We start from the raw sequence: 24,598 nt of genomic DNA on the forward strand, positions 1-24,598 counted from the left end.
TTCGAATCCCCACGACAGGGTGAGCTCCCGTTGCTCAGTCCCTGCTCCTGCCAACCTAGCAGTTTGAAAGCACATCAAAGTGCAAGTAGATAAATAGGCACCGCTCCGGCGGGAAGGTAAACAGCATTTCTGTGTGCTGCTCTGGTTCGCCAGAAGCGGCTTAGTCATGCTGGCCACATGACCCGGAAGCTGCATGCTGGCTCCCTTGGCCAATAAAGTGAGATGAGCGCTGCAACCCCAGAGTCGGCCACAACTAGACCTAATGGTCAGGGGTCCCTTCACTATAGAAGTGTCACTCTTTCCCAGGGCCAGATTTAGGTTTGATGAGGCCCTAAGCTACTGAAGGTAATGGGGCCCTTTATATGTCCAGCTGTCCTTTGTCAACAACAAATTGCCACTGTTTTTTGTGTTGAATATATACTATATGCTAATTTATGGACCTAATAGGTATCTAAAGCCATTTGCACATAGCAAAATATGTATTTTATCAAAGTAATTAGAATGTAGGCACACACTATCTATAGAAATGAGCAAACCAGTGATATTTTAGGGAGCCGGCTAGCAGGCGGGGCCCATTACTAACTTCACAAGAGCCTACACAACACAAAACACTGTTGCTGGATGTAGGTTTCATTTTATTTGTTTTATATCTAACATTTCGGAAATGTACATCCAGGTGTGTCCCCCCCCCCTTTAATTTTTTCGGGGGGGGGGAGAGTGGGGCCCTAAGCTACAGCTTGTTTAGCTTATACGTAAATCCGGCACGGAGTATACCTCACTCTGAGGCTGTTGCGGGTAACCAGCCTCAACATATCGGAACTGCAAACTGCATGACGTCAGAACGGGATCCCTCCGTTCCATCCAATGGGGAGTCGCGCGGAACAGGGGCGGGAACTTTAGGGGGGAGCCATTGACTTGCAGCTCCCGGCGAGTCTTGCAGGGTCTGCGCTGCGCTAGTAAGGAGCGTGAGACTTGCGGTTGCAGGGACGGCGGGTCGGGGGGTTTCTCTGGTGCCGGCAGGGCTGCTGAGCGTATATTGCACAACTCTGCAGGGGGTTAGGCTAGCGAGGTTGGCGGCTTCAACGCGGTCCTATTATTCCTTTATATAATATACCCCGCCTTTTCCCCTGCCAGGGACTCAAGGAGGCTTACAGATAAAAAAACAGGAGCAGATAAAAAAATAGTGTGTGAATGTGTGTGCATTTTATCAACGAGGTAAGCTTATGGGGGATTTCAAATTTTTTGCTTTTTAAAAAGAATATCTTTTTATTATACACTATGGATGCTGTGTGTGGTTGTGTGTTTGAAGGGCTAGAGGGGGGTGTGGGTGTGGGTGTGGAAGAGAGAGAGAAAATGGACGTCATGCCCTGTTCCCTAACAGTATCAGCCACACCTTTTCCCATATGTTCATTGTTATTATTATTATTATCATTATTATTATTATTGCTATAATTATTATTAGTGTCTCTGTATCCTTCTGTCTGGGTGGGTGCAGGAAGTGACAGAGATAATTCTTAAAAGTAGGAGAACAGTGGCAATAATTCTGCACTGGGAAACGGGCGAAGCTTGAGTAAAAAAAAACGAGCTTGCTGGCCTCTAATATAGGTGCCTGAAACTCATTTAAACATGGAAATTTGAGTGCTGGCTTCTTAAAGGATGAAGATTGTGCTTGCAGGTTCCCCTTTGAATACTAAAGTAAAGTTAATAGCTTGAGGGAAGGCGGTTATGAAGGTTGCCAACTTCTGCCTGGTTTGCAGGGTGCCTGTGCCTTTTAAGCAGAAATTCCGCAGGGCAAGTTTTCTCCCCACATAGAGATGAGAAAAGCTTGTCAGGCAGCTGTCCTATAAGGGCTCTATTGTATGTTTTGCCTTGTTTGTGTCTTTATTATTAATAAAAGGTGCAGGCATCTTAATTAATATTTGAATATTTTAAAAAATGATCACATTTGACAAAGTAGCAACTGCATAGCTAGGTCTATGTCCAGAAAAGTTTACAAATGTGGGGTGGGACATTTGGGAGGGATGCGTTTAAGACTCTGGCAGGGTTTCTCAAACCTGGGTCCCTGGCTGTTGCTGGACTACAACTCCCATCATCCCTAGCTAGCAGTACCAGTGGTCAGGAATGATGGGAGTTGTAGTCTGACAACAGCCAGGGACCCAAGTTTGAGGAATGCTGTGGGGCAATGTTTACTGTGGCAAACCAGCTAGCATCCTTACAGAGAAGACAAGTAAAATATGGTTTGGCAGGCAATCTTAATAGTATGGCCTAAAATGCCGATAAACTCCGGGCCTTCTGTCCCAGGAAACAGGCACTATTCCTGAAATGAGCCTTCACCAACATGCTACCATGCAGATGTTTTAGTCTGATTCCCATCAGTCCCAGTCAGCCAGTGGGCAGGGGCAGGGGCATTTGAGAATTGTCTCATCCCAAACATCTGCACGGTACCAGCTTGGCGAAGGCTGCCTTAAATTGACAGAAGCATGGGGCAAAGGGCAGGACTTGCAGAAGCCATCTGTGTGACAGAGCTATTCCGAGGCAATCTGATGGGAAAGCATTGCAAAATAATGTGTGGGGGAAATTACACACTTTTCTGAATCCCAAAAAACACGCTTCAGGACAAGTGTACGGCCTCCAAGGTTGTGCTTTTTCTTTTTACCTAAATTCAGAAGCTCTCCAGAAATTCAGTTCATAAGCAATGTGAGGCCCTGTTACTATAGGACATTCAGTTTTCTCAGTCATCCACCTGGCAAGTAAATTCAGTACTGGCAAGTAAAAAAATGAATCTATATCTGCTAGCAACTGGTAGTGATTATTAAAATAGAATTAATGTGTGAGTTCTTGTAAGAGAGCCAGATGCATGTTGAATAGATGGGTGTAGAAGAGCTCAGATTCCTGTGTCACTGCTGCGTTGTGGACCTTGTAGGAGTGTCATAATAATAATAATAACTCTTAGTTTCTTTCTAGATTTCTAGTGAACCCCTGGTAAAAAATGGAAGCCTCAGCTGCCCCAGATACTCCAGGGGAACAACTATTCACAGGTAACTGTGCAGTTACCGTTTGGTAAGGCATCTTAGCTAGTGATGCTTGCCGGAGTTTCTAACTTTTCCAGCATTTGCTCGTTTGATTGATTTCTTACATTTCTATCTCATCCTTCCTCCAAGGGGCTTAAGGAAGCAGTGTACATTATTATATCCAAAGAGACACATTCAGTGGCGTAGCGTGGGGGGTGCAGGGGGGGCGGCCGCACCGGGCGCAACATCTGGGGGTTAGGGTTAGGGTGCGCAAATCCACGGGTTAGGGTGCGCAAATCCACGGGTTAGGGGACGCAAATCCACGGGTTAGGGGGCGCAATTTACTTGCCTTGCCCCGGGTGCTGACAACCCACGCTACGCCACTGGACACATCTTTATCCTCACAACCACCCTGTGAAGTAGGTTAGGCTCAGCAAGAGAGATAGTGAGGCACCAAATGGCCTGTGCTATAGCTAGTGGGAGAGCTACTCTGCTTTTCTAGGACTGTTACTCCTGGACTGATTCTTCCTTGTGGAGCAGGGCTCCTGACTACTGGACCTGTGGGGTTTTATCTCTGCAGCCGTGTACCCTATAGTCAGGTCCCACAAAAAAGCTGCGCTTGTTTTCTCTATATGGCTGTGTATTCAAGTATACAACTGGTGCTACTGAAACGGCTGTCTTTAAGTGGCTGGTTCACATTCAAGCTTGTTATTATACCAGTATGTTACCGAGTATTATACCAGTATGTTACCGAGTGCACAAATATATGGGTAAAGAAACTCTGTGTGTGTGTGTTCAAAACTCCCACTGTTCTAAGACGCATTTTGTGACAGGGAATTTCATTAGTGCAAGCAGATTCTGAGCTCTGGGCGCAGTACTGTGCCTAAGATTTCAGATTAAAACTGCAGAGTGGAAGGATTTTCTGCCTCCCCACTTCCAGCTACTCTCTGAAGACTGGAGAAGAATATTCTTAAGAATATTAGGGGGGTGGGCAGGGGAAGGAGTAGACCATGTGAAAAATGAACAGAATATTTTAGCTGCAGTTCATTCATTTTCAGCTTTGTATTCTTGTTATAAAAAAGCATGCCTAGACATTCCATTGTTGCACCCATAGCCTCAGCTTAAGGTGCCATTTAGCTCCTGGCTTCCATATCTCAATTTCTAACACGGGTGCAGATGCATGAATGAAAATGCCAGCTTAGCATTCACTCCCACACTTAAGCCACTAGAGACCTTCCTCTGTCCTTTGGATTCGCAGAGGTCCATCACGCTAGTGTTCAACCCACCTACAGCTCAGGCATCTTTTGGTCCCTCTTCCACCGCCTGCCTATGTCTTCCCGCTGGATCTTCCTGTGTTATTACTTTGTCCTCTTCCTCACAGACACACAGTTCTTCAGCTATGCTTCTGAGATGGGCCTCTTTTCAGCTGATGGGTGCAACCCAGCCTGTTACCCTGACTCTGGGGAGCTTCTGGGAGGCCTTGGTGGCCTGGGCGATGTCGTCTGCTGGAGTGACAATGTCGATCATTGTATCTCCTACCTTAACAAGGTGAGCAATGGCCTTGGGCAGGAAAGTCACTGTGTGCAAGTCAGGACTGAGCCTTTTCATAGAATCATAGAATAGAATCATAGAATCATAGAGTTGGAAGAGACCACAAGGGCCATCGAGTCCAACCCCCTGCCAAGCAGGAAACACCATCAGAGCACTCCTGACATCTGGTTATCAAGCCTCTGCTTAAAGACCTCCAAAGTAGGAGACTCCACCACACTCCTTGGCAGCAAATTCCACTGTCCAACAGCTCTTACTGTCAGGAAGTTCTTCCTAATGTTTAGGTGGAATCTTCTTTCTTGTAGTTTGGATCCATTGCTCCGTGTCCACTTCTGTGGAGCAGCAGAAAACAACCTTTCTCCCTCCTCTATGTGACATCCTTTTATATATTTGAACATGGCTATCATATCACCCCTTAACCTCCTCTTCTCCAGGCTAAACATGCCCAGCTCCCTTAGCCGTTCCTCATAAGGCATCGTTTCCAGGCCTTTGACCATTTTGGTTGCCCTCCTCTGGACACGTTCCAGTTTGTCAGTGTCCTTCTTGAATTGTGGTGCCCAGAACTGGACACAGTACTCCAGGTGAGGTCTGACCAGAGCAGAATACAGTGGCACTATTACTTCCCTTGATCTAGATGCTATACTCCTATTGATGCAGCCCAGAATTGCATTGGCTTTTTTAGCTGCCGCGTCACACTGTTGGCTCATGTCAAGTTTGTGGTCAACCAAGACTCCTAGATCCTTTTACAGGGAAGGAATCTACTTTTCCAGCTGTCTGCTGCTGTCTAGTTTGGTAAGTCAAGCTGCAGGTGTAGCAACTGAGAGGTTTTACCTGCTCCTGTGCAAATTGCAGGGTAGTTGGGTCTTTGTTTTTTGTTTGCGTTTTATGTATGTTTATTTTGTACTTTTCAAGCTTATACATTTCATTAATTTCATACATTTTACTATTTTTACAATCCTTTTGACATTTTAAAACTTGACTTCCTTTCCCCTCTTTCTGTGGTTCCTCAAATTTGTTTTTAATATCTTCTGCATATCCAGATTAACTTAATTTGCTCATTTATTCATCTTCTTTAAATATATACTCTTAAAAACATTGGCAGGATTATTGTAATAACCTGCAGTTTCATATCTGTTTATAATTAATGTAATAAACCATTACCATTTTTTTTTAAATGTTATCTTGATTTCTTTTTCTTCTAGTAAGTTTTGCTATTTCTGCATATTCCATAAGTTTTTGTATCCATTCTTCCTTTGCTGGGACTTCTGATGCTTTCTATTTTCGGGGAAGTAACATTTTTGCCACTGTAGTAGCATACATGAGTAAGTTTCTATACATTTTAGGTAGTTCTGTCTCTATAATTCCCAAAAGAAAAACTTCTGGGTTTGTTTGTTTTTAACAAAGGTTATTTTGAACATCCTTTTCAATTCATTGTATATCATTCCCCAGTAAGCTTTAACCTTACTACAAGACCACCACATAAGATAAAAAGAACCTTCTTTCTTTTTACATTTCCAACACTTATATGATTTAGATTTATACATTTCAAATTGCAGGGTAGTTTTGAGGATGCATCAAAATTTCTATTAAAGCTGAGCTGTATAATGAATTTGGCGCTATCTGTCTCCTGTGAAGGGATCACAGAAGGGTAGACTTCTGGTGTGCTGGTAGGCACCTGTATAAGGACTGGTTAAGAAGATGGTGAAAGCAAGTTAACCAATGAGCCAGGAGAGAAACTGAGTACCTAATGGTAAGGTGGACAGAACCTGGAGAAAAGCAGTTGCAGTTAAACAGTCATTGGACTCCTTTAGTGACTCTTCTCTCCTGAATTGCATTCTCTACCTAGGAACTGGTGATGCTGGGGCTCCCTGCGCTATATAAGGATGATGGTTCTGGAGATGGTGCTGAGCACGGCTTTGACCTCCTGGCATTAGTGAACAGTGCTTGCAGACTGCTGAATCTCTACCAAGGTGTCTCTGCCAAGCTGGGTGACCTGGAGGCAGAGGAAAGGCGACGGGCTGGAGAACTGGACTATCTGAGGTCACGACATGGAAAACTCAAGGTCAGAGCTCCTGGGTTTTTACTCTGTTCATCCCATAAGTGCATCTCAGCTTGTTCAGGTCCAATCTCTGCATTTGGGTGTCTTGGGGTAGATCAGGGTTCAGCAACCTTTTTCAGCCATGAGCCGGTCCACTGTCCCTTGGGGGGCCGGACTATATTTTGGAAAAACATATGAACGAATTCCTATGCCCCACAAATAACCCAGAGATGCATTTTAAATAAAAGCACACATTCTACTCATGTGAAAACATGCTGATTCCCGAACCATCTGCGGGCTGGATTGAGAAGGCAATTGGGCTGCATCCGGCCCCCAGGCCTTAGTTTGCCTACCCCTGGGGTAGAATCCAAATGACACCTCCCTCTGGCTTGGTACACAAACCAGCAGAAACCTCTCCTACACAAGTCCTGCTGAAATTAACCGTAGAATTTCCTGGTGCTTGCCAGTTTGCTGCCTGTCTAGTAGTACAGTGGTACCTCGGGTTAAGTACTTAATTCATTCCGGAGGTCCGTTCTTAACCTGAAACTGTTCTTAACCTGAAGCACCACTTTAGCTAATGGGGCCTCCTGCTGCCACCGCTCTGCCGCCGTGCGATTTCTGTTCTCATCCTGAAGCAAAGTTCTTAACCCGAGGTACTATTTCTGGGTTAGCAGAGTCTGTAACCTGAAGCGTATGTAACCTGAAGCGTATGTAACCCGAGGTACCACTGTATTCAAAATGAAATCCACTGCTTTTCTGCACCTTGTAACAGGTCTGGCTCTTGAATTTCTTCAGAAATACTCCATTCTGTTAAGACAGCATGTATTCCTCCTTCCACAGAACTGAGCAGTGGGGACAGCCAGCCTGGGGGGGGGGGGGGAGAGAGTCCTATTTTTGCGCTCCGCTCAGTCCTGCCAGTGCCTCTTTCAGTCCTATACCCCTTAGATCTCAGGATGGCTACCAAAAATAACATACCGTATTTTTCGCCCTATAAGACGCACTTTTTCCCCTCCAAAAATGAAGGGGAAATGTGTGTGCGTCCTATGGGGCGAATGCAGGCTTTCGCTGAAGCCTGGAGAGCGAGGGGGGTCGGTGCGCACCGACCCTTCTCACTCTCCAGGCTTCAGGAAGCTATCCGCTAGCCGTGGGAGACCCAGCTCTCCCAGGGCTAGCGGAGAGCTTGCCTGCACCCAGAAGCTTGGGGCGCGCTGAGCTCCACACACCCCAAGCTTCAGGATTAGCGCAGCGGTCCGCTAGCCCTGGGAGAGCCGCACGGCTCTCCCACGGCTAGCGGAGACCTTGCTGGCACCCAGAAGCTTGGGGCGCACTGAGCTCCGCACGCCCCAAGGTTCGGGATTAGCGCAGCACACCTGGGGGGGGAAATAATTTCCCCCCCCTTTATTTCCCCCCCAAAAAACTAGGTGCATCCTATGGGCCGGTGCGTCCTATGGGGCGAAAAATACGGTATACGTTATAAATGTGCATGAGTCAGTCTGTCCCCATCACCAGAAGCTTCTATTTTCTTTTGAGTGAGAGACACTTCTTTCTAGCCTTCCTGTTCCATTGCCTGATTTCCCTCCCTGCTTGGAGTCCATCCCTAGCACATTAGTTCTATATACGGAGTTTGCGGCGCAATTTGTCAGAGGGATCCTGAATTTGTGTGGAGGGGAGTAAGTTATGTATTAGGTGTGTATCTCTAAGAGTCCTGTGTGTATCTCTAAGAGCCCTGAGAGGAATTCAATGTTCGTAGAATCGTAAGAGTTGGAAGGGCCCCAGGGTCATCTAGTCCAACCCCCTGCAATGCAGAAATCTCAACTAAAGCATCCAAGACAGAAGGAGTGATCTCCCCTCTCCTCCCCTCCTCCAATGCTTTTCTGGGGGTTCTTCTGAGCCGGTTTGGGATATGGGAGAGAAGCCCCATTGCATTAGGGGGAATCGCTGGCTCCTGCCAGCTCATCTGTTTAGTTGAATCGAGCCACCTGTGTTGTACACATCTTGTATAAGATGGTATATAACAACAACAAAACAACAACAATTAATTAATTGATTGATTGATTATTTAATAATAGTGATTTATCAGTCATTTTTCAGTGCCGGCAATGCATTAAGGGGAAAGCTGGCTTATTTAGATAGGTGGTGACATTGCATCCAAGTAAATTTATGTTTGAGTAAAGTATAAAGGACATTTTGTTTGATTATGAAACTGAAACTGAATATGAATAAAATTTATTACGGTCCCAGATGAGATTCACATACCGTACTAAGCGAACATAAAACACAATAGAATTAAGTTTGAATTTAGCAATCAAATATGACAATAAACAATACGAATATGACAGCCATTAGAAATGTGGTTTAGGTCTTAGTCTCTAAAATATTATCTAGAGTTTGCATCTGAAACCTTAGTCTTTGTAATAGCACAGCTTGTTCCCTGAGTTTTATGGCAGCTGCGCAAAATTTGGCCACCCTTAGTGTGATCCCTGGATCCTTATCCTCTATCGTTGTTTGATTATGAAACTTCATTTGTACCAACTGATCCGCAGTGTGGGATAATATTGCCCTACCTTTCAGGTTTGCTTTAAGAATTACTGAGATAGCGCTTCAGAATGTTCAAAGTGTTGCCTTATATAATCAGTGCCTTTTAACTTCTGGGTTTTCTGTGGACTAATCATGAGCTCATAGGAAATTTTGTGAGCGCAGCAAAAAAAAAAATCACAATTGATAAGGGGAAAAAACTTCCATTGAATAATGAATAGTTCAAAATATTTTTCTGTGTAATGGCAACTAAGAAATGGGTGAGGCAGAAGAAGCTGTATCAAAGTGTCCCCGTTCAAGGACAGTTTCTGTACAGTATGAAACTCTTAAATAGTTTACTGGAACAGCAACTATCTGGATTGGGCAGTGCAATAACATGCTGTCTCTGTTGTAAATTAAACACTGTTTACTCTAAGCAGCAGCAAAAAGATCATACAGGGTTAACTGTTGAATGATCATCTATTCTCCTTGATCTTTAGGGGTTCTCAAGGGGAGGGTGCCAGGACGAGCAGAGGCCTAGCATGCTGCAGTGATATAAAGTAGTGGACTTAATTGTGAACATGCTGCTAGTGTGTTCTACATCAAACAATCCGCTCATTTGCACCTAGCCATGGTTTGGCTTAGCATTATGTGTGAACCTGGCCTATATAGGTATTTGCTTGCTTCCCTACAGACTTATTAACCCAGGCATCATCCACCTGCCCTGTTCAGCAATATAATTAGTGGGGTGCTTTATCTTTTGGGGGTGGGAGGTGCAGGGAGAGAGACGCGGTCTTTCTTGCCTTAATTGTTTACACCTCCTGCTTATTCCCACCCTGCCCCCCAAAAACTTCAGGACCAGGTGGAAGCTTGTGAACAGGAAATTGCAGCTGTGCAGAGCAAGGAGCAGCAACTTCAAAGCAAGAACAAGCAACTGAATAGCATGCTGAAAGGAGAAAAGGATGAAGTAAGTGGAATGAGGGGGAAAAGGACTGAATGAACCTTAGCTTTCTAATGGTGGAGATGGAAAATCCAATTGGCAACACTTCTCATTAATTGGCAGCAGGAAAAGAGACTTATGCAGTGGCGTAGCGTGGGTTGTCAGCACCCGGGGCAAGGCAAGTAATTTGCGCCCCCTAACCCATGGAATGGCGCCCCCTAACCCGTGGATTTTCGCACCCTAACCCTAACCCCCAGATGTTGCGCCCGGTGCGGCCAGCCCCCCCTGCACCCCCCATGCTACGCCACTGGACTTATGGTGGGAACAGGGAGGCCAGCTTAAAAGAGCATCACAATAATGCAATTTGGACATAATAAATCCCAGTGGAGGCTCCTCTGTTGGGCAAAATTGGGTGTAGCTGTCCCAAGGTTCTCCAAAGCCATAAAATGGCTCAGGAGCCCAATACCTCAAGGACCGCCTCTTTCCATGTGAACCTACCTGGACCCTAAGATCATCTTATGAGGCCTTCCTTCATGTGCCGCCTCCTTGAGAGGTCCAGAAGGTGGCAACACGAGAACAGGGCCTTCTCTGCAGTGGCTCCCCATCTGTGGAATGTTCTCCCCAGGGAAGTTCTCCTGGCACCTTCAGTATACACCTTTAGGCGCCAGGCAAAAACGTTCCTTTTTAACCAGGCCTTTGGTTGATATGATTTACATCCTATGCCCTTTTAAAATGTGTATTTTGGGAGGGGGCTATTGGGTTGTTGTTTTTATTTTTATCACATATTTTGTGGTTTTATATCTTGATTTTATTCTGTGAACTGCCCTGAGACCCCCGGATTTAGGGTGGTATATAAATTCAAATAATAATAATAATAATAATAATAATAATAATAATAATAATCCAGTCTTTCTCCTGTCACCAACAGTCTTCAGTCATACATTCCCAATGACTGAGATAATTCCTAGATGGTTCTGCCCATCTCCTCTGCTTTGCCAATCAAAAAAATTGGTACCATTAGGTCACATCCATTAATTTCTACAGGAGGGGGTTCAACGTAGTGCTAAGCAGATCACACCATCAGTGCACACATTTCTGCTTGCCTGGTAGAACACTCTGCCCTCTCCTCCTGCTACACATGGTTTGGCTCTCTGAATCCTACATCAATTTTGGTGGGGAGAGGGAAGCCCTGGTTGGGTCTACTTAGTTGAATACTCTAGTCTGAGTAAACATAGTTGAATACCACTCTTAAGATTTTTTCAGCCCTATTTATATTTCATGGCCACCTCTTCTTTCCACCCAATGGGTTTGTGGCTGATGATGTTAAAGCACACATTTAAAAAACAGTGCCAGCGCTACCCCGCTAAGCAGGCTGCTGCCGTGGCCAATTTAGCAACTCCTTTACAGGCATGTATGCGAGAGCGAATAGAATAAAAGGCAATACAAGTTGACCAGCTGTGATATATTGGAGGGGAAAGTCTAGGGATTGCTTCCTGTGTACACTTCTTAAGAACACAGAACTTTCAGCGGGGTCAGACGAAGGGAGTTGTGGTGGGTCGCTAGCTGATAGCAGTCCGCATTTGTCTGAAAAGATCGCCAAGCTCCTGAATGCACTGGCCAACCAGAAGAGCCAGCACAGCCACGAAATGAAAAGAAAGGAGCAAGAGCTACTCCGACTCAGGGAGAAGATGAGCCAGCTGGTGACTGACAAGAAAGACAAGAGAGGAAGTAAGTGGGCAAGGGAGCAGGGTGGAGGAGTGTGGAAGTTCGAGGCAAGAGAACTTCATCTGGGTGTGTTGAAAAATTCCTTTTGCAACTCGAATAATGGAAAGTGGAGAAGTTAGCATATAGAATCATAGAATCGTAGAGCTGGAAAGGACCCCGAGGTTCATCTAGACCCACCCCTGCAGTGCAGGACTCCGTATGCTGCTTGCTCCAGCACAATTTGGATTCGGCTCCAAGAACCTGGCTGTGGGGTCTGGGGAAGGGAAGTTCTGTCCTGGGGCTGGGGGCAAGGAAAGAGATGGTGTAATATTGATCTCCTACTCAGGCTAGTCTTGCTGTCTCTAGCAATTGAAGTCCTCAACACCCTGCCCCGGGTTGATGGTAAGAGAGCAACGTGGAAAACCGGGAAAACGCTTGGCAGGTGAGTTACAGGGACCTGTCTGTTAAGGACCCAGGGGCTTTAAGAAGTGTGTGAAAGAACTAGCTGCACGCAGAAATGGATTGACTAATCTAGTGCACCGATCTTCCACTGGTGTGTTGGGACTTGCTGGTGGGTCACAGCCTTATGCAAGGTGGGTGGTAATAATATTTATATGTCACCCATCTGACTGGGTTGCCCCAGCCACTCTGGGCGGCACCCAACAAAACATTAAAAACACAATAAAGCATCCTGTCTCCATGATTTCCCACAATGTGGAATGAAAACATACACCATCATGTGATAAAAACAATCCCATGACTGCAGCACTGGAAAAGAATCCTAACAGTGGATAGCTGTTGAAGATCACAGAGGGTGGTAGGCCTGGGCCTGGTTTAGGCTTTGGAAGGCAGATCCATCTTCCATTATTTCTTGATTCTCCTTTCTGGCAGGAAGGAGGAAGAGCTCTACCGCACCCAGCTAGCCAAGCAGGAACGGCGGGAGCAGGGCCTGGCTTTGGAGAATGCCCAGCTGAAGCAGCTGCTGAGCCAAGTGGGCCAAGATGTGGAGCAGCTGTTGGGGACTGACACCGCCCGGGTAAGAGTTTTGTGGGGCTCCTGGCTGGCGGCAGTTGCCGCCGCCACCTAATAATAATTTTATTATTTGTACCCCGCCTATCTGTTTGGAGGGACGCGGGTGGCACTGTGGGTTAAACCACAGAGCCTAGGGCTTGTCGATCAGAAGGTTGGCAGTTCGAATCCCCGCGACGGGGTGAGCTCCCGTTGCTCGGTCCCTGCTCCTGCCAACCTAGCAGTTCAAAAGCACATCAAAGTGCAAGTAGATAAATAGGTACCACTCCGGTGGGAAGGTAAATGGTGTTTCCATGTGTCGCTCTAGTTCGCCAGAAGCGGCTTAGTCATGCTGGCCATATGACCCCAAAGCTGTACGCCGGCTCCCTTGGCCAATAAAGTGAGATGAGCGCCGCAACTCCAGAGTCGGCCACAACTGTACCTAATGGTCAGCGGTTCCTTTACCTTTACATCTGTTTGGATTGACCCAGCCAATCTGGGTGGCTTCCAACATAATACAAAAATGTAGCAGAACATTACCGTACATAGGGCTGCCTTCAGATGTCTTTTGAAGGTTGTATATCTACTTATCTCCTTGACATTTGATGTGAGGGCGATCCAGTTCTCTGATGGCTAGTCCTCTGACTTCTCTGGTGCTGAGCTGCTGCTTTCTCTTCTCCAGGATGCAGAGCTAAGCTGCCCATACAAGGCCTTCCAGGAGCAGTGGAGCAGGCTGAAGAGCAGCCTCAAGACCCTTGGGGGTCAAGGTATGGTTTTGGAAGCTGCAAGTTCTTTCCACTGATTTTTGGCTCCCATATCACATTATTCTTACCCTGGAAATTCCCTGGGAAAAGAGGCACCGGTGATGGTCGCTAGCAGGGCTGGATTTAGGTTTGATGAGGCCCTAAGCTACTGAAGGTAATGGGGCCCTTCATATGTCCAGCTGTCCTTTGTCAACAACAAATTGCCGCTCTTTTTTGTGTTGAATATATGCTATATGGTCATTTATGGTCCTAATAGGTATCTAAAGCCATTTGCACATACCAAAACATGTATTTTATCAAAGTACCGTATTTTTCACTCTATAAGATTCACCAGACCACAAGGCGCACCTAGTTTTTGGAGGAGGAAAACAAGAAAAAAAATATTCTGAATCTCAGAAGCCAGAACAGCAAGAGGGATCGCTGTGCAGTGAAAGCAGCGATCCCTCTTGCTGTTCTGGCTTCTGGGATAGCAGCACAGCCTGCATTCACTCCATAAGACGCACACACATTTCCCCTTACTTTTTAGGAAGGAAAAAGTGAGTCTTATAGAGCAAAAAATACGGTAATTGTTGAACTTATATTTTGGAAATGTATATCCAGTTTTTTCCCTTTACATTTTTTTGGGGTCCCCAAGAGAGTGGGGCCCTAAGCTATAGCTTGTTTAGCTTATACGTAAATCTGGCACTGGTCGTGGACATAGATTGGATGAGATTCCAAAAGGATTGCGCACATTCCTGGAGCATAGCAGCTATAATGGTTCCTCTGCATACATCAACTTCTCTGTATGTCAAATGCTGGGATTACACAGGGCAAGGTATTTTTGCTTCCATAATGGGTGTGGGGAGAGAGGCTGGCTGAAATCCACACTACAACATTTCATTGCATGTCTCACCCAGTTCCTATGTTGGCTTATAGAATCATAGAGTTGGAAGAGACCACAAGGGCCATCGAGTCCAACCCCCTGCCAAGCAGGAAACACCATCAGAGCACTCCTGACATATGGTTGTCAAGCCTCTGCTTAAAGACCTCCAAAGAAGGAGACTCCACCACACTCCTTGGCAGCAAATTCCACTGTCAAACAGCTCTTACTGTCAGGAAGTTCTTCCTAATGTTTAGGTGGAATCTTCTTTCTTGTAGTTTGGATCCATTGCTCCGTGTCCGCTTCTCTGGAGCAGCAGAAAACAACCTTTCTCCCTCCTCTATATGACATTCTTTTATATATTTGAACATGGCTATCATATCACCCCTTAACCTCCTCTTCTCCAGGCTAAACATGCCCAGCTCCCTTAGCCGTTCCTCATAAGGCATCGTTTCCAAGTCTTTGACCATTTTGGGTGCCCTCCTCTGGCTACGTTCCAGTTTGTCAGTGTCCTTCTTGAACTGTGGTGCCCAGAACTGGACACAGTACTCCAGGTGAGGTCTGACCAGAGCAGAATACAGTGGCACTATTACTTCCCTTGATCTAGATGCTATACTCCTATGTTGGTTCTTAACGTTGTTCAATTCAGGGATGACATGTGCAAGACCTTAGCAGCAGTAAAACACAGCATGGAACCTTGCATGCATAGCAGAATGAAAGCTTGGTTACTTGGCCTTCTTCTCTTGTGGTATGGGCAAGCCCCCTTTTGCCTGAATTGAAAAGCCAGAAGTTGTCATCAGCTCAAAAAGAACCAACCAACCAAAATGTCTGGCTGACATTTTTTGAAGTGTTTTGTTCAGCTTTGATTCTGGCTGGAGCTAATTCAAAAGCAACAAGAGCCGTAATCTTCCTATAATGCCTTTTGCTCAGGAAAGTTTACTGGCAACAAGGACACTTGCTTATATCAAAACTTGGTGCATTGTTAGCACTAGAATGCAGCCTTCCTTAGCAGTGATGTTTATAAAGCAAAGGCATGGTATGTTAGGAACGCAACAGGTGAAGCTGCTCTGACCTATCAGATTGCCTTAAGACACTTACACCACCTGGAAAGGTGTGTTTGTATGTACACTGTTATCTTTAAAAATATTGCATACAATAACGAACTGATCCGGTTTTCAGCTTTAAAAATACGCAAGGTACTTTAAGAACTTTACAACAACCCTGTGAGGTAGATCAGTTTATTCCCGTCTTGCAGTGGAGTCTAGCTTTTCAACTCTCTTCACCAAACCACACTGATCCTGAAATCTCTTTAAGTGCAGCTTGAAGCTTGAAATTATTTTTTACATTTTTGGACCCACCAGACAAGCTGATGCGTTGGAAGTCCTGAGTTCGAATGTTTCAAAATCTGTGTCTCTCTTGTAGCTTCCTTCTCTGAGCCTCCTAGTGCTGAAATGTTGGGCTCCATAAAGACACATCCCTGCTTTCCCTTTCCCTCCACAGCTGTCTATGCTGCTGATTCCTGCGTATCTGAGGGAGGTGGGCAAGACCCTGTAATCAGCGTGACGGATCATGAGAAGGAAATCATGAAGCTAAAGGGAGAAATTGAGGAGAGCAGAGTGCTGATTGCATTGCAGCAACAATGTTTCCAGGTAAAGGAAAGATTTGGTCAATTTTAGCCCTTCTCCAGGCTCTCCTGTCTGCCCTCTGCAGGTGGCACATCAGATTTTAGGTCCAAGGGTCAGCAACCTTTTTCAGCAGGGGGCCGGTCCACTGTCCCTCAGACCTTGTGGGGGGCCGGACTATATTTTGGAAAAGAAAAAAAAGAACGAATTCCTATGCCCCACGAATTCCTATGCCCCAGAGATGCATTTTAAATAAAATGACACATTCTACTCTTGTAAAAACACGCTGATTCCCGGACCGTCTGTGGGCCAGATTGAGAAGGCGATTGGGCCGCATCCGGCCCCTGGGCCTTAGGTTGCCTGTCCCTGCTTTAGGTAGCCATAGGAAGGGCTGTTTGTACTCAGCACCTGCCCTGGCATGGTGGGGCGCCTGCGTCAGCTATGGGCATTAAATCAAGCCCACTACACCTGAAGCTTTATCCAGTAACTCTAGGCATTTCTCACACAGTTTTAAAGCTCTTCCAAAAAAAAAACCCCATAAGGTCTAGAAACTTGAAAACTGAGGCTCTCCAATAATAACTGGATTCCTTGTGCATTTGAGCAGAATACACACACAAAGGTCCAAGTACAGTATTTGTTATTGCTGCAAGGTACGAGGCTCTTGTGAACTACAAGTGTGCACCGTGCAAAAATACACTTGTTGCACTGAGAAGAACCAGGAGTGGTGCCCAGTGGATTGATAGATGACATGCCAATAACTACAGTTTAAAGCTGTGTCAGAGCCTTCAACTCGCTGCTGACGCATACCCGAGAGCACCCTAGTTCTAAATAGGCATATTTCTGGGGGCTTTGGGACATGTAGGTGGGTCTCAGTAGGGAGACAGTTCATGCTGGAGAAGGCAGTCCTTCCGTTATCCTGGCCCCAAGCCATAAAGTCAATCCCAGCACTTTGAACTGTGCCTGGAAACAAATTGGAAGCCTGTAGCAGTTGAAACACACGGTTCTAAGCCCTAAACCTCAGCCATCCCCCTTGGCTCACTAAATTGTACAGTGGTGCCCCGCAAGAGGAATGCCTCGCAAGACGGAAAACACGCTAGACGAAAGAGTTTTCCGTTTTGGAGGTGCTTCGCAAAACGAATCTCCTATGGGCTTGCTTCGCAAGACGACAATGCCTTGCGAGTTCCTGCTGGGTTTTTCCCCTCCCCCCCTTTTTCTAAGCCGCTAAGCCGCTTATCAGCTGATCCGATCAGCAGATAAGCCGCTAATAGCGCTAATAGCGCTATGCCGCTTATCAGCTGAGCTGATCAGCAGATAAGCCGCTAATAGCGCCATGCCGCTTATCAGCTGATCCGATCAGCAGATAAGCCGCTAATAGCGCTAAGCCGTTTATCAGCTGATCCGATCAGCAGATAAACCGCTAAAAGCCTCTAAAAGCCTCTAATAGTGCTAATCCGCTAATCCTTCAATGGGCTTGCTTCGCAAGACGAAAAAAACCGCTAGACGAAGAAAATCACAGAACGGATTCTTTTCGTCTTGCGAGGCACCACTGTATTGGGCACTCTCACTTCCCTCTTTCTTTGGTGCAAGCTGGAAAACACACCAGAAAAAAATAGTTTAGCTTTGTGCCTGAACCTAGGACCGTAGTTTGTTCCGCCCTAGCAAGCTTTGATTGCTAGCCTGCCTAAAGCCATAGTTTGTTGCAGTGAAACAAACCACAATCCTGGGTTCAGACATAACACCGAGCCATCCGCTTTGTGGTTTGTTTAGCCAGTTGTGCGAAGTAGGAGGGCTTAAGCTGCATGCACCAACGCTTAGCTTGTGCACAGTATGGTTTTATAAACCAGGATTTATGGCTTAGTACTGGGCACGAGTGGTGCTGTGGGTTAAATCACAGAGCCGAGGACTTGCCGATCAGAAGGTCGGCGGTTCGAATCCCCGCAACGGGGTGAGCTCCCGTTGCTCGGTCCCTGCTCCTGCCAACCTAGCAGTTCGAAAGAACGTCAAAGTGCAAGTAGATAAATAGGTACCACTCCAATGAGAAGCTAAACGGCGTTTCCGTGCGCTGCTCTGGTTCGCCAGAAGCGGCTTAGTTATGCTGGCCACATGACCTGGAAGTTGTATGCTGGCTCCCTCGGCCAATAAAGCAAGATGAGCGCCGCAACCCCAGAGTCGGCCACGACTGGACCTAATGGTCAGGGGTCCCCTACTGTGTTCATATGTTGCAAGCATAGGTATTTGAATTAAAGAAGCCACATTTTCTATAAACAGCCTGGCTGCGATATTCTGAATCAGTTGAAATTTCCAAGGACTCTCCTCAAAGGCAGCCCTGTTGCAGGAATCCAGATGGGATGCAATTTAAGTGCATGTCACCCTAGCCAAATGTGCAGCCTCAAGGAATGCGCATAGTTGGTGCTGATACATAAGCATCTAAGGTGTTAGCAAAGTCCAGAAGAACCCCCAGATGGGAACACCTATTTTCAAGTGGAAAGCTACCCCATCAAAAATCAGTTACACACTTCTGAGTCAGCTCTGCTAACCAGGAACACCTCTGTCCTGTCTGGATTAAGCTTCACATTGGCCACAAGAAGTCTACTGCTGCCTCTAGGGCTCAGTTCAGAACCTCTATGCAGCTTTTCCATGAAGTGGAAAGAAAAAATAGAGCGTGATGTCAATAACATACTGAGCTCCAAGCTCCTGGGAGCTTCCTTGCAGTTTCATATAGATATTGCACAACTTGTGGACAGCAGCCAATGATCATGGCCAGCACAACCTTCTGAAATTGACACTTTCAATAGTCAGGATGGGCAGGGGTTGAGTGTGCACGTAGCTGGCATCACATCTCCAGTTATCCTGCCCAGATGCTCTGGCTGCACAAACTAAGATCAATAATAATAATAATAATATAATAATAATAATAATAATATTTATTTATTTATACCCTGCCCATCTGGCTGGGTTTTCCCAGCCACTCTGGGCGGCTCCCAACAGAATATTAAAATACAATAGTCTATTCAACATTAAAAGCTTCCCTAAACAGGGCTGCCTTCAGATGTCTTCTAAAAGCCTGGTAGTTGTTTTTCTCTTTGACATCTGCTGGGAGGGCGTTCCACAGGGCAGGTGCCACCACCGAGAAGGCTCTCTGCCTGGTTCCCTGTAACTTGGCTTCTCACAGTGAGGGAACCGCCAGAAGGCCCTCGGCACTGGACCTCAGTGTCCGGGCAGAACGATGGGGGTGGAGACGCTCCTTCAGATATACTGGACCGAGGCCAGCAAGCAGGTGCCAAATGTCCACTGGAAGGGGGGAAGCTGCATACAGAGCATTAGAGAGTTTGCTTGGGCTGAAGTGGGGGGATCTCCTTTTGGAAGAGGAAGTTGGAAGTACTCTAAGGTAACTGGAATTCATCCTAAAGTATTGAATTCATCAGGACAGGCGACTGAGTACACATGGAATTGCAGCAAGTGTGATGGAAGAGCAGGGTTCTTTCTGTGAGTTGGTGCACAAATAATTGGGCTGTGGGAAAAGGTCTATGACTTGTAGTTACAGGCTGCTGTTTGCAGACTTTATGTGGCTGAACCCCACACGACATCAGCAGCAGGTGCTTGTGAAGTTTCATCCCTTGTTTGTTCAGCCTTTTAGTTCCCTCTACTGGCTGAATCATGTAGCACCACAAACTGGTTGGTAGTCTTGCCTTCTTGCAAGGAACAATGAGAACCATAGTTCTGACCGTAGAATTACCAGCACCAAACTGTGGTTTCCAGGACTCAGTTACTGGGAAACGCATGGCTGTTAAAACTGGGGCAGAACCAATGCAAGTTTGTAATGGAGACGTGTTCTGTTCCTACTCCCCTTGGCGGAAAGCTCTGTAATTGGAAAGGATGGCTCGTTTATTTGTTTACAGACTTTACTGAATTATTTTTTAAAAAAATCAGTTACCAAACATGTTGTCTTCCAAGACAGATACATGTACAGGTGTTAACTCTTGCATTCAGTCATCCACATGGAAGGGAGATTACTCTACTCTTGTTAATAAATGATATAAACCGAGAGTCAGACCCATCTTTCTTTGGTATTCCTCTTATCACCCTCTGATAAGTGAGTTAAGCGTTCCATAAATGCTATATTTCACACATATTGGGCCCAACTTTCTGTGATGGGAGGGGTGGTTTTTCCCCCAATTGCTTTTTCCCAAAAAAAATTTTATTCATTTTATAACACAAATAAAGAACGCAAACAGAAAAGACAAGCAATACAAACAAATTCTTGTCATATCCTTATTTTTCTAAACATTGTTAAGTGGGTTCCCCAAGTCCCACCTATCTGATTTTCATTTTACTTCATCTTTAGCAGTTTACATATATCATAGTTTCTAAGCATCTTTTTTTTTTAATCACACTTAAAATAACTTCACATTTTATCACTTACAAATAATACTATTTTAAAACGCACTATCTTCTACTTCTAACCCTACAGCCTATATCCACTTCCAAAGCTATTCCAATATTTAAATATTAACATATTTTTTCAAATATTCCTTAAACTTCTTCCAATCTTCTTCCACCGTCTCCTCTCTCTGGTCTCGGAGTCTCCCGGTCAGTTCGGCAAGTTCCATATAATGGTTTCCCCCCCAATTGTAAGCAACTATTTGTCTTGCTGCTCATAAGAAAGAAGGCCAGCACTTTATGCTTGACATTTTGGATTGGTAGCATTGGCAGCAGGGCTAACATGGGGTTGGGTACAAGATGTTGCCTCGTAATGGTGGATGACAGAGAAAAAATCCGTTGTTTCTTCATTTCATTTTCCCACCCAAAGTGACATGTCTCCTCCTTTCAGGAGCAATTGACCGCTGCTTCCAGTTCAGAGCTCCCAGCTCACCTGAAGGGATCTTATTTTCTGGAGGAACAGCAGTTGCTGCAAGAAGAACAGAATAGGTTTGAGGAGCAGAAACAAGCATTTGAAGTAGAGCGGAAAAACTTCACGGAAGCGGCCATTCGGCTGGGGTGGGAGGTAGGCAGCTACTTTCCTGAAGACCTGAAGCCAAGTTGCCACCTTTATACATTTTCAACAAGCAGCAGCAATGCCTCCTTGAGAATGATGAAACAGGGTAGGGCAGATGTGGGCCTTCTATATGTTGTTGGGCTCTGAATCCCATCAGTCAGTGGTCAGGGATGATGGGAGTTGTAGTCCAGCAACATCTGGAGGGCCCAAAGCTTCCTCATCCCTGATAGATTCATCTTCTTAAACCTCAAGTTTAAACACAGAGCCTAGGGCTTGCCGACCAGAAGGTCAGCGGTTGGAATCCCCGCAACAGGGTGAGCTCCTGTTGTTCGGTCCCAGCTCCTGCCCACCTAGCAGTTCGAAAGCACGTCAAAGTGCAAGTAGATAAATAGGTACTGCTCTGGCGGGAAGGTAAATAGCGTTTCCATGTGCTGCTCTGGTTGTCTGCGGGCAAACGCCGGCTCCCTCGGCCTATAGTGCAAGATGAGCGCCGCAACCCCAAAGTCATCCACGACTCGACCTAACAGTCAGAGGTACCTTTACCTTTTATTTCTCCAGGAACAAACATAAAGTCAAATTGCCTTCTCATAGTCTGGCATGTAAGGGAAAAGGTTAGGCTGGGACCCTTCTCTTGAACATCTAGTTCTTTGTTTGGAGGTTGTGTGTGTGTGTGTGTGTGTGTGTGTGTGTGAATGAATGAATGAATGAATGAGTATGACAGAGAGGATTATTGTGAGCTCCTAGAATCTTAAGTAGTATAGCTCAACCACAAGTTGATCATCTCACTGAGCTTTGGGCCATGGAAGGAGAAGTTCTGAGTGTTCTCAAGATGACTGAGAGATTGGTAGAATTCTGGAAATAGATAATAATCTGTCTTTTTTTCTTCTCCTTGGCAGAGGAAGCAGTTTGAGCAACGCAAGGCCCTATTCTTGCAGCAAGGATTCTTGTCTTCGTGGCCAGGATTTGATGTGAGAGATCCTACCCGAAGGCTTTCTGCCCCAGTGGCTGCCAGAGGGGTGCAAGGTAATTGTCTCCACCTCTAGTATAGCTTCAAAACACATGGCAGGTGTGTTCTACTGTGGTTATGCCTGTGTTTTCTGAAGTACATATGTAAAGGCAGAAATGCATAGAAATCCTGTCTGTCCCTGTCTTCGGAGGTCTCCAAAAGTATTATTGTCTTGTGTGTTTGCTTGTTTATTCAATGTGTGTCCCACTTTTTCATCCCACAGTTCTAATGGTCTTGCATTTTGCAGAGTTATGCTACAGAGTGTTGCTGGCATAGGCTCATAGGTCTTGATGTCTAAAAGCCGCAGAAATGGGAAACTGCTCCATGGGACCACAAAGTTTGGTTTGGTGCCATCTGGCCATCTGGTGCTGGAAAAAGATTGCAGTACTTGATAATAATGATGATGTATTAAATTTGATGGACCTTTGGTCTGATCCCTCAGGGCTTGTCTTGACATACTTAGCTGCTTATGTGACTTTCTGCTTTGTAACCCTTTTTCTTTCCTTGACCACAGACGAGCATTTGTTCAAACAAAGGACCTGGAACAAACCCACCTGTACCCCTTATCCAAAGGTCATGATCACTCCTTGCTGCAGCCCAGTGCAGGTCTTAAGAAGAAAACACCTTGCTTCGAACCCAACCAGCCCTACCATGTGCAGGCAACAGCCACTCCTCCCAGATGACTGGTAAGGCCATCGTTGCTCCTGGTCTAATCAGGCAGCGGGGGGGGGGGGGCTGATGGAGATCCAGTCCAGACTTGGGGATGACCTTCCAGGCACACTGAATTTCCCAACACTGTCCTAGCCCTGCCTTGCCTTATGCAACAACTGAGCCTTTCTGTATTGCTAAAAGAAACCTCCTGTGCGTTGTTGACCCATGCCTGTTTGTTGCTTGCATCAATAGCTGATAGGATTGGACATAGTAACTGCAACTGGAGTGTATTTGTGAATGAATGAATGAATGAATGAATGAATGAATGAATATGACAGAGAGGACACTTGCCTCTGTTTCTATAGTTTGTCTACAGGGATGGAACGCATGAGTGCCATTATCAAAATGTCAATGTTAGATTTTTTTTGGTGGCAAATTAAATAAAAATCAGCTTAAAAAATAAACAAATAAACAATGCCCTCTTGTCCATAAATAGGAAGGGAATTTTGGGATTTGAACAGCCTACACACAAGGAAGAATGGGCATACAATAACCGCATGTGTATTTATTCATTTATTATTTTGGTCTCTTCCTTCTAGGCCAGCTTCTCCTCCACAGCTCTGGCAAAGTAAGAGGAGCTGCCAAAACACAGCTTGCCAAACTGAGGTGTCTGTGAAAGATGAGCTTCAGGGTGACCTTTTAGAACGCTTCCTGGACAGCTTCCTCTAGGGATGCTCTTAACCTTGCTACCTGAGTGGGTTTTTGGTGTTTTTTTTAAAAGTTCCATTTCAATATATTTTGCTGTCTTTGTTATAAGAAGCTGAAACGTTAAGGCATGCCTCCTTAACCTCAGTAGAACTTACAAGAGATGGCTTTCCCTCATTTGGAATTCTATTCATTGCTGCTGCTTAGGAAAAGCTGCTAATGGGAATAAAAGATGCAATTGAACTGTTTTGTGTGCAAGTATAGAAGTGATATAATCATTGCTGGTAACTGATGCTGGTAACTGGACATTTGAATTTTATATGTTAATACATCTGCTCTTAGGGGTGTAATGTTAATGTCCATTTCCCCCCATCTGTATCCCAGAACTTTCCAGTGGGGAAGGTTTTTAAGAATTTACAAGTTAAGCACCCTGTTATACCTCATCTCTTTTAAAAGTTTTCTCTTGTTTTTGTGGCCATAGAATTGGGGGTTTCTTCATGGGTTCCTATCTCCTTATAATAAAAACGTGTTTTTATCCGTGTGTGGTATCTGGCTTAATTTTGGAAGGGTTTTTGGAAAGGTATGCTTCCTTGAATTTCAGAGGCCTCGGCGCAGCTAATACTCTGACTGACTTGGCTCAGGTACCATGAGAGAGTTCACTTCATGGTCCCAGTGTTTGGTCTCAATGCAGCTTTAACCAACTTGCTGAAGCTGAGTGGGTCTGGTCAGGTCCACCTGAGCGTTAGTGACATGTTGGCACCTTGGGTTCCATAATGGAGGAGAGGTAGGATTTACTGTATTTTTCGCTCCATAAGACGCACTTTTTTCCTCCTAAAAAGAAAGGGGAAATGTCTGTGCGTCTTATGGAGCGAATGTGTGGTCGATCGCTGGCTCCCTTTCCGGCCCCTTGCCCAGGCCTCCATTGTTGAATGTTCTGCAGAAGGAGGCTGTTTGTTTCCCCAGCAACATGTGACTGGCTGATTAGATCTGTCTGGAAATTGTAGAAACGGCTCCCTTTCCTTTCCTAAAGAAGCTGCAGAACTGTGAGGTGAACCCCATAAAAACAGGATTTTTCCCCTTTGCAAAGTAAGCTCAACAACTTTGGGCTGATCCTTTAAAAAGGGGGCTTTTCCCTTTTGCAAAAGAAGCTGCACGACTGTGAGCTGATCCCAAAAAACCCAGGGCTTTCCCCCTTTCCTCCTCTAAAAACCAGGCGCGTCTTATATTCAGGT

At 45.6% G+C, this 24,598-nt stretch overlaps 1 protein-coding gene and 1 long non-coding RNA gene across 4 annotated transcripts in view; one reads left to right on the top strand and one right to left on the bottom strand.

The window, feature by feature from the left end:
- Positions 1-7,319, bottom strand: part of LOC310697047 — a 143,308-nt gene extending 135,989 nt beyond the window's left edge. Inside the window, exon 1 of the long non-coding RNA XR_014520903.1 lies at positions 7,255-7,319. This is a non-coding gene — a long non-coding RNA (uncharacterized lncRNA). The remainder of the gene's footprint in view (positions 1-7,254) is intronic.
- LOC310696890 (afadin- and alpha-actinin-binding protein-like) lies at positions 907-23,434 on the top strand. Of its 3 annotated transcripts, none has more exons than XM_083483035.1 (14): positions 907-956; positions 2,965-3,038; positions 4,393-4,559; positions 6,406-6,621; positions 9,968-10,078; positions 11,644-11,779; positions 12,122-12,197; positions 12,647-12,791; positions 13,446-13,530; positions 15,887-16,035; positions 20,840-21,013; positions 21,901-22,027; positions 22,525-22,696; positions 23,261-23,434. In XM_083483035.1, the coding sequence occupies exons 2-14, from the start codon at positions 2,990-2,992 to the stop codon at positions 23,388-23,390; spliced, it is 1,737 nt and encodes a 578-aa protein (XP_083339161.1). In that variant the 5' UTR covers positions 907-956; positions 2,965-2,989; the 3' UTR covers positions 23,391-23,434. The 3 variants fall into 3 exon arrangements, with proteins under 3 accessions (XP_083339161.1, XP_083339162.1, XP_083339163.1); XM_083483036.1 differs by lacking the exon at positions 907-956 and adding an exon at positions 995-1,031; XM_083483037.1 differs by lacking the exons at positions 907-956; positions 4,393-4,559 and having other exon boundaries at positions 2,967-3,038.
- The last annotated feature ends 1,164 nt before the right edge of the window (positions 23,435-24,598 follow it).

This window comes from Podarcis liolepis (assembly GCF_965112155.1).
Source record: "Podarcis liolepis genome assembly, chromosome: 17".
NCBI lineage: Eukaryota > Metazoa > Chordata > Lepidosauria > Squamata > Lacertidae > Podarcis > Podarcis liolepis.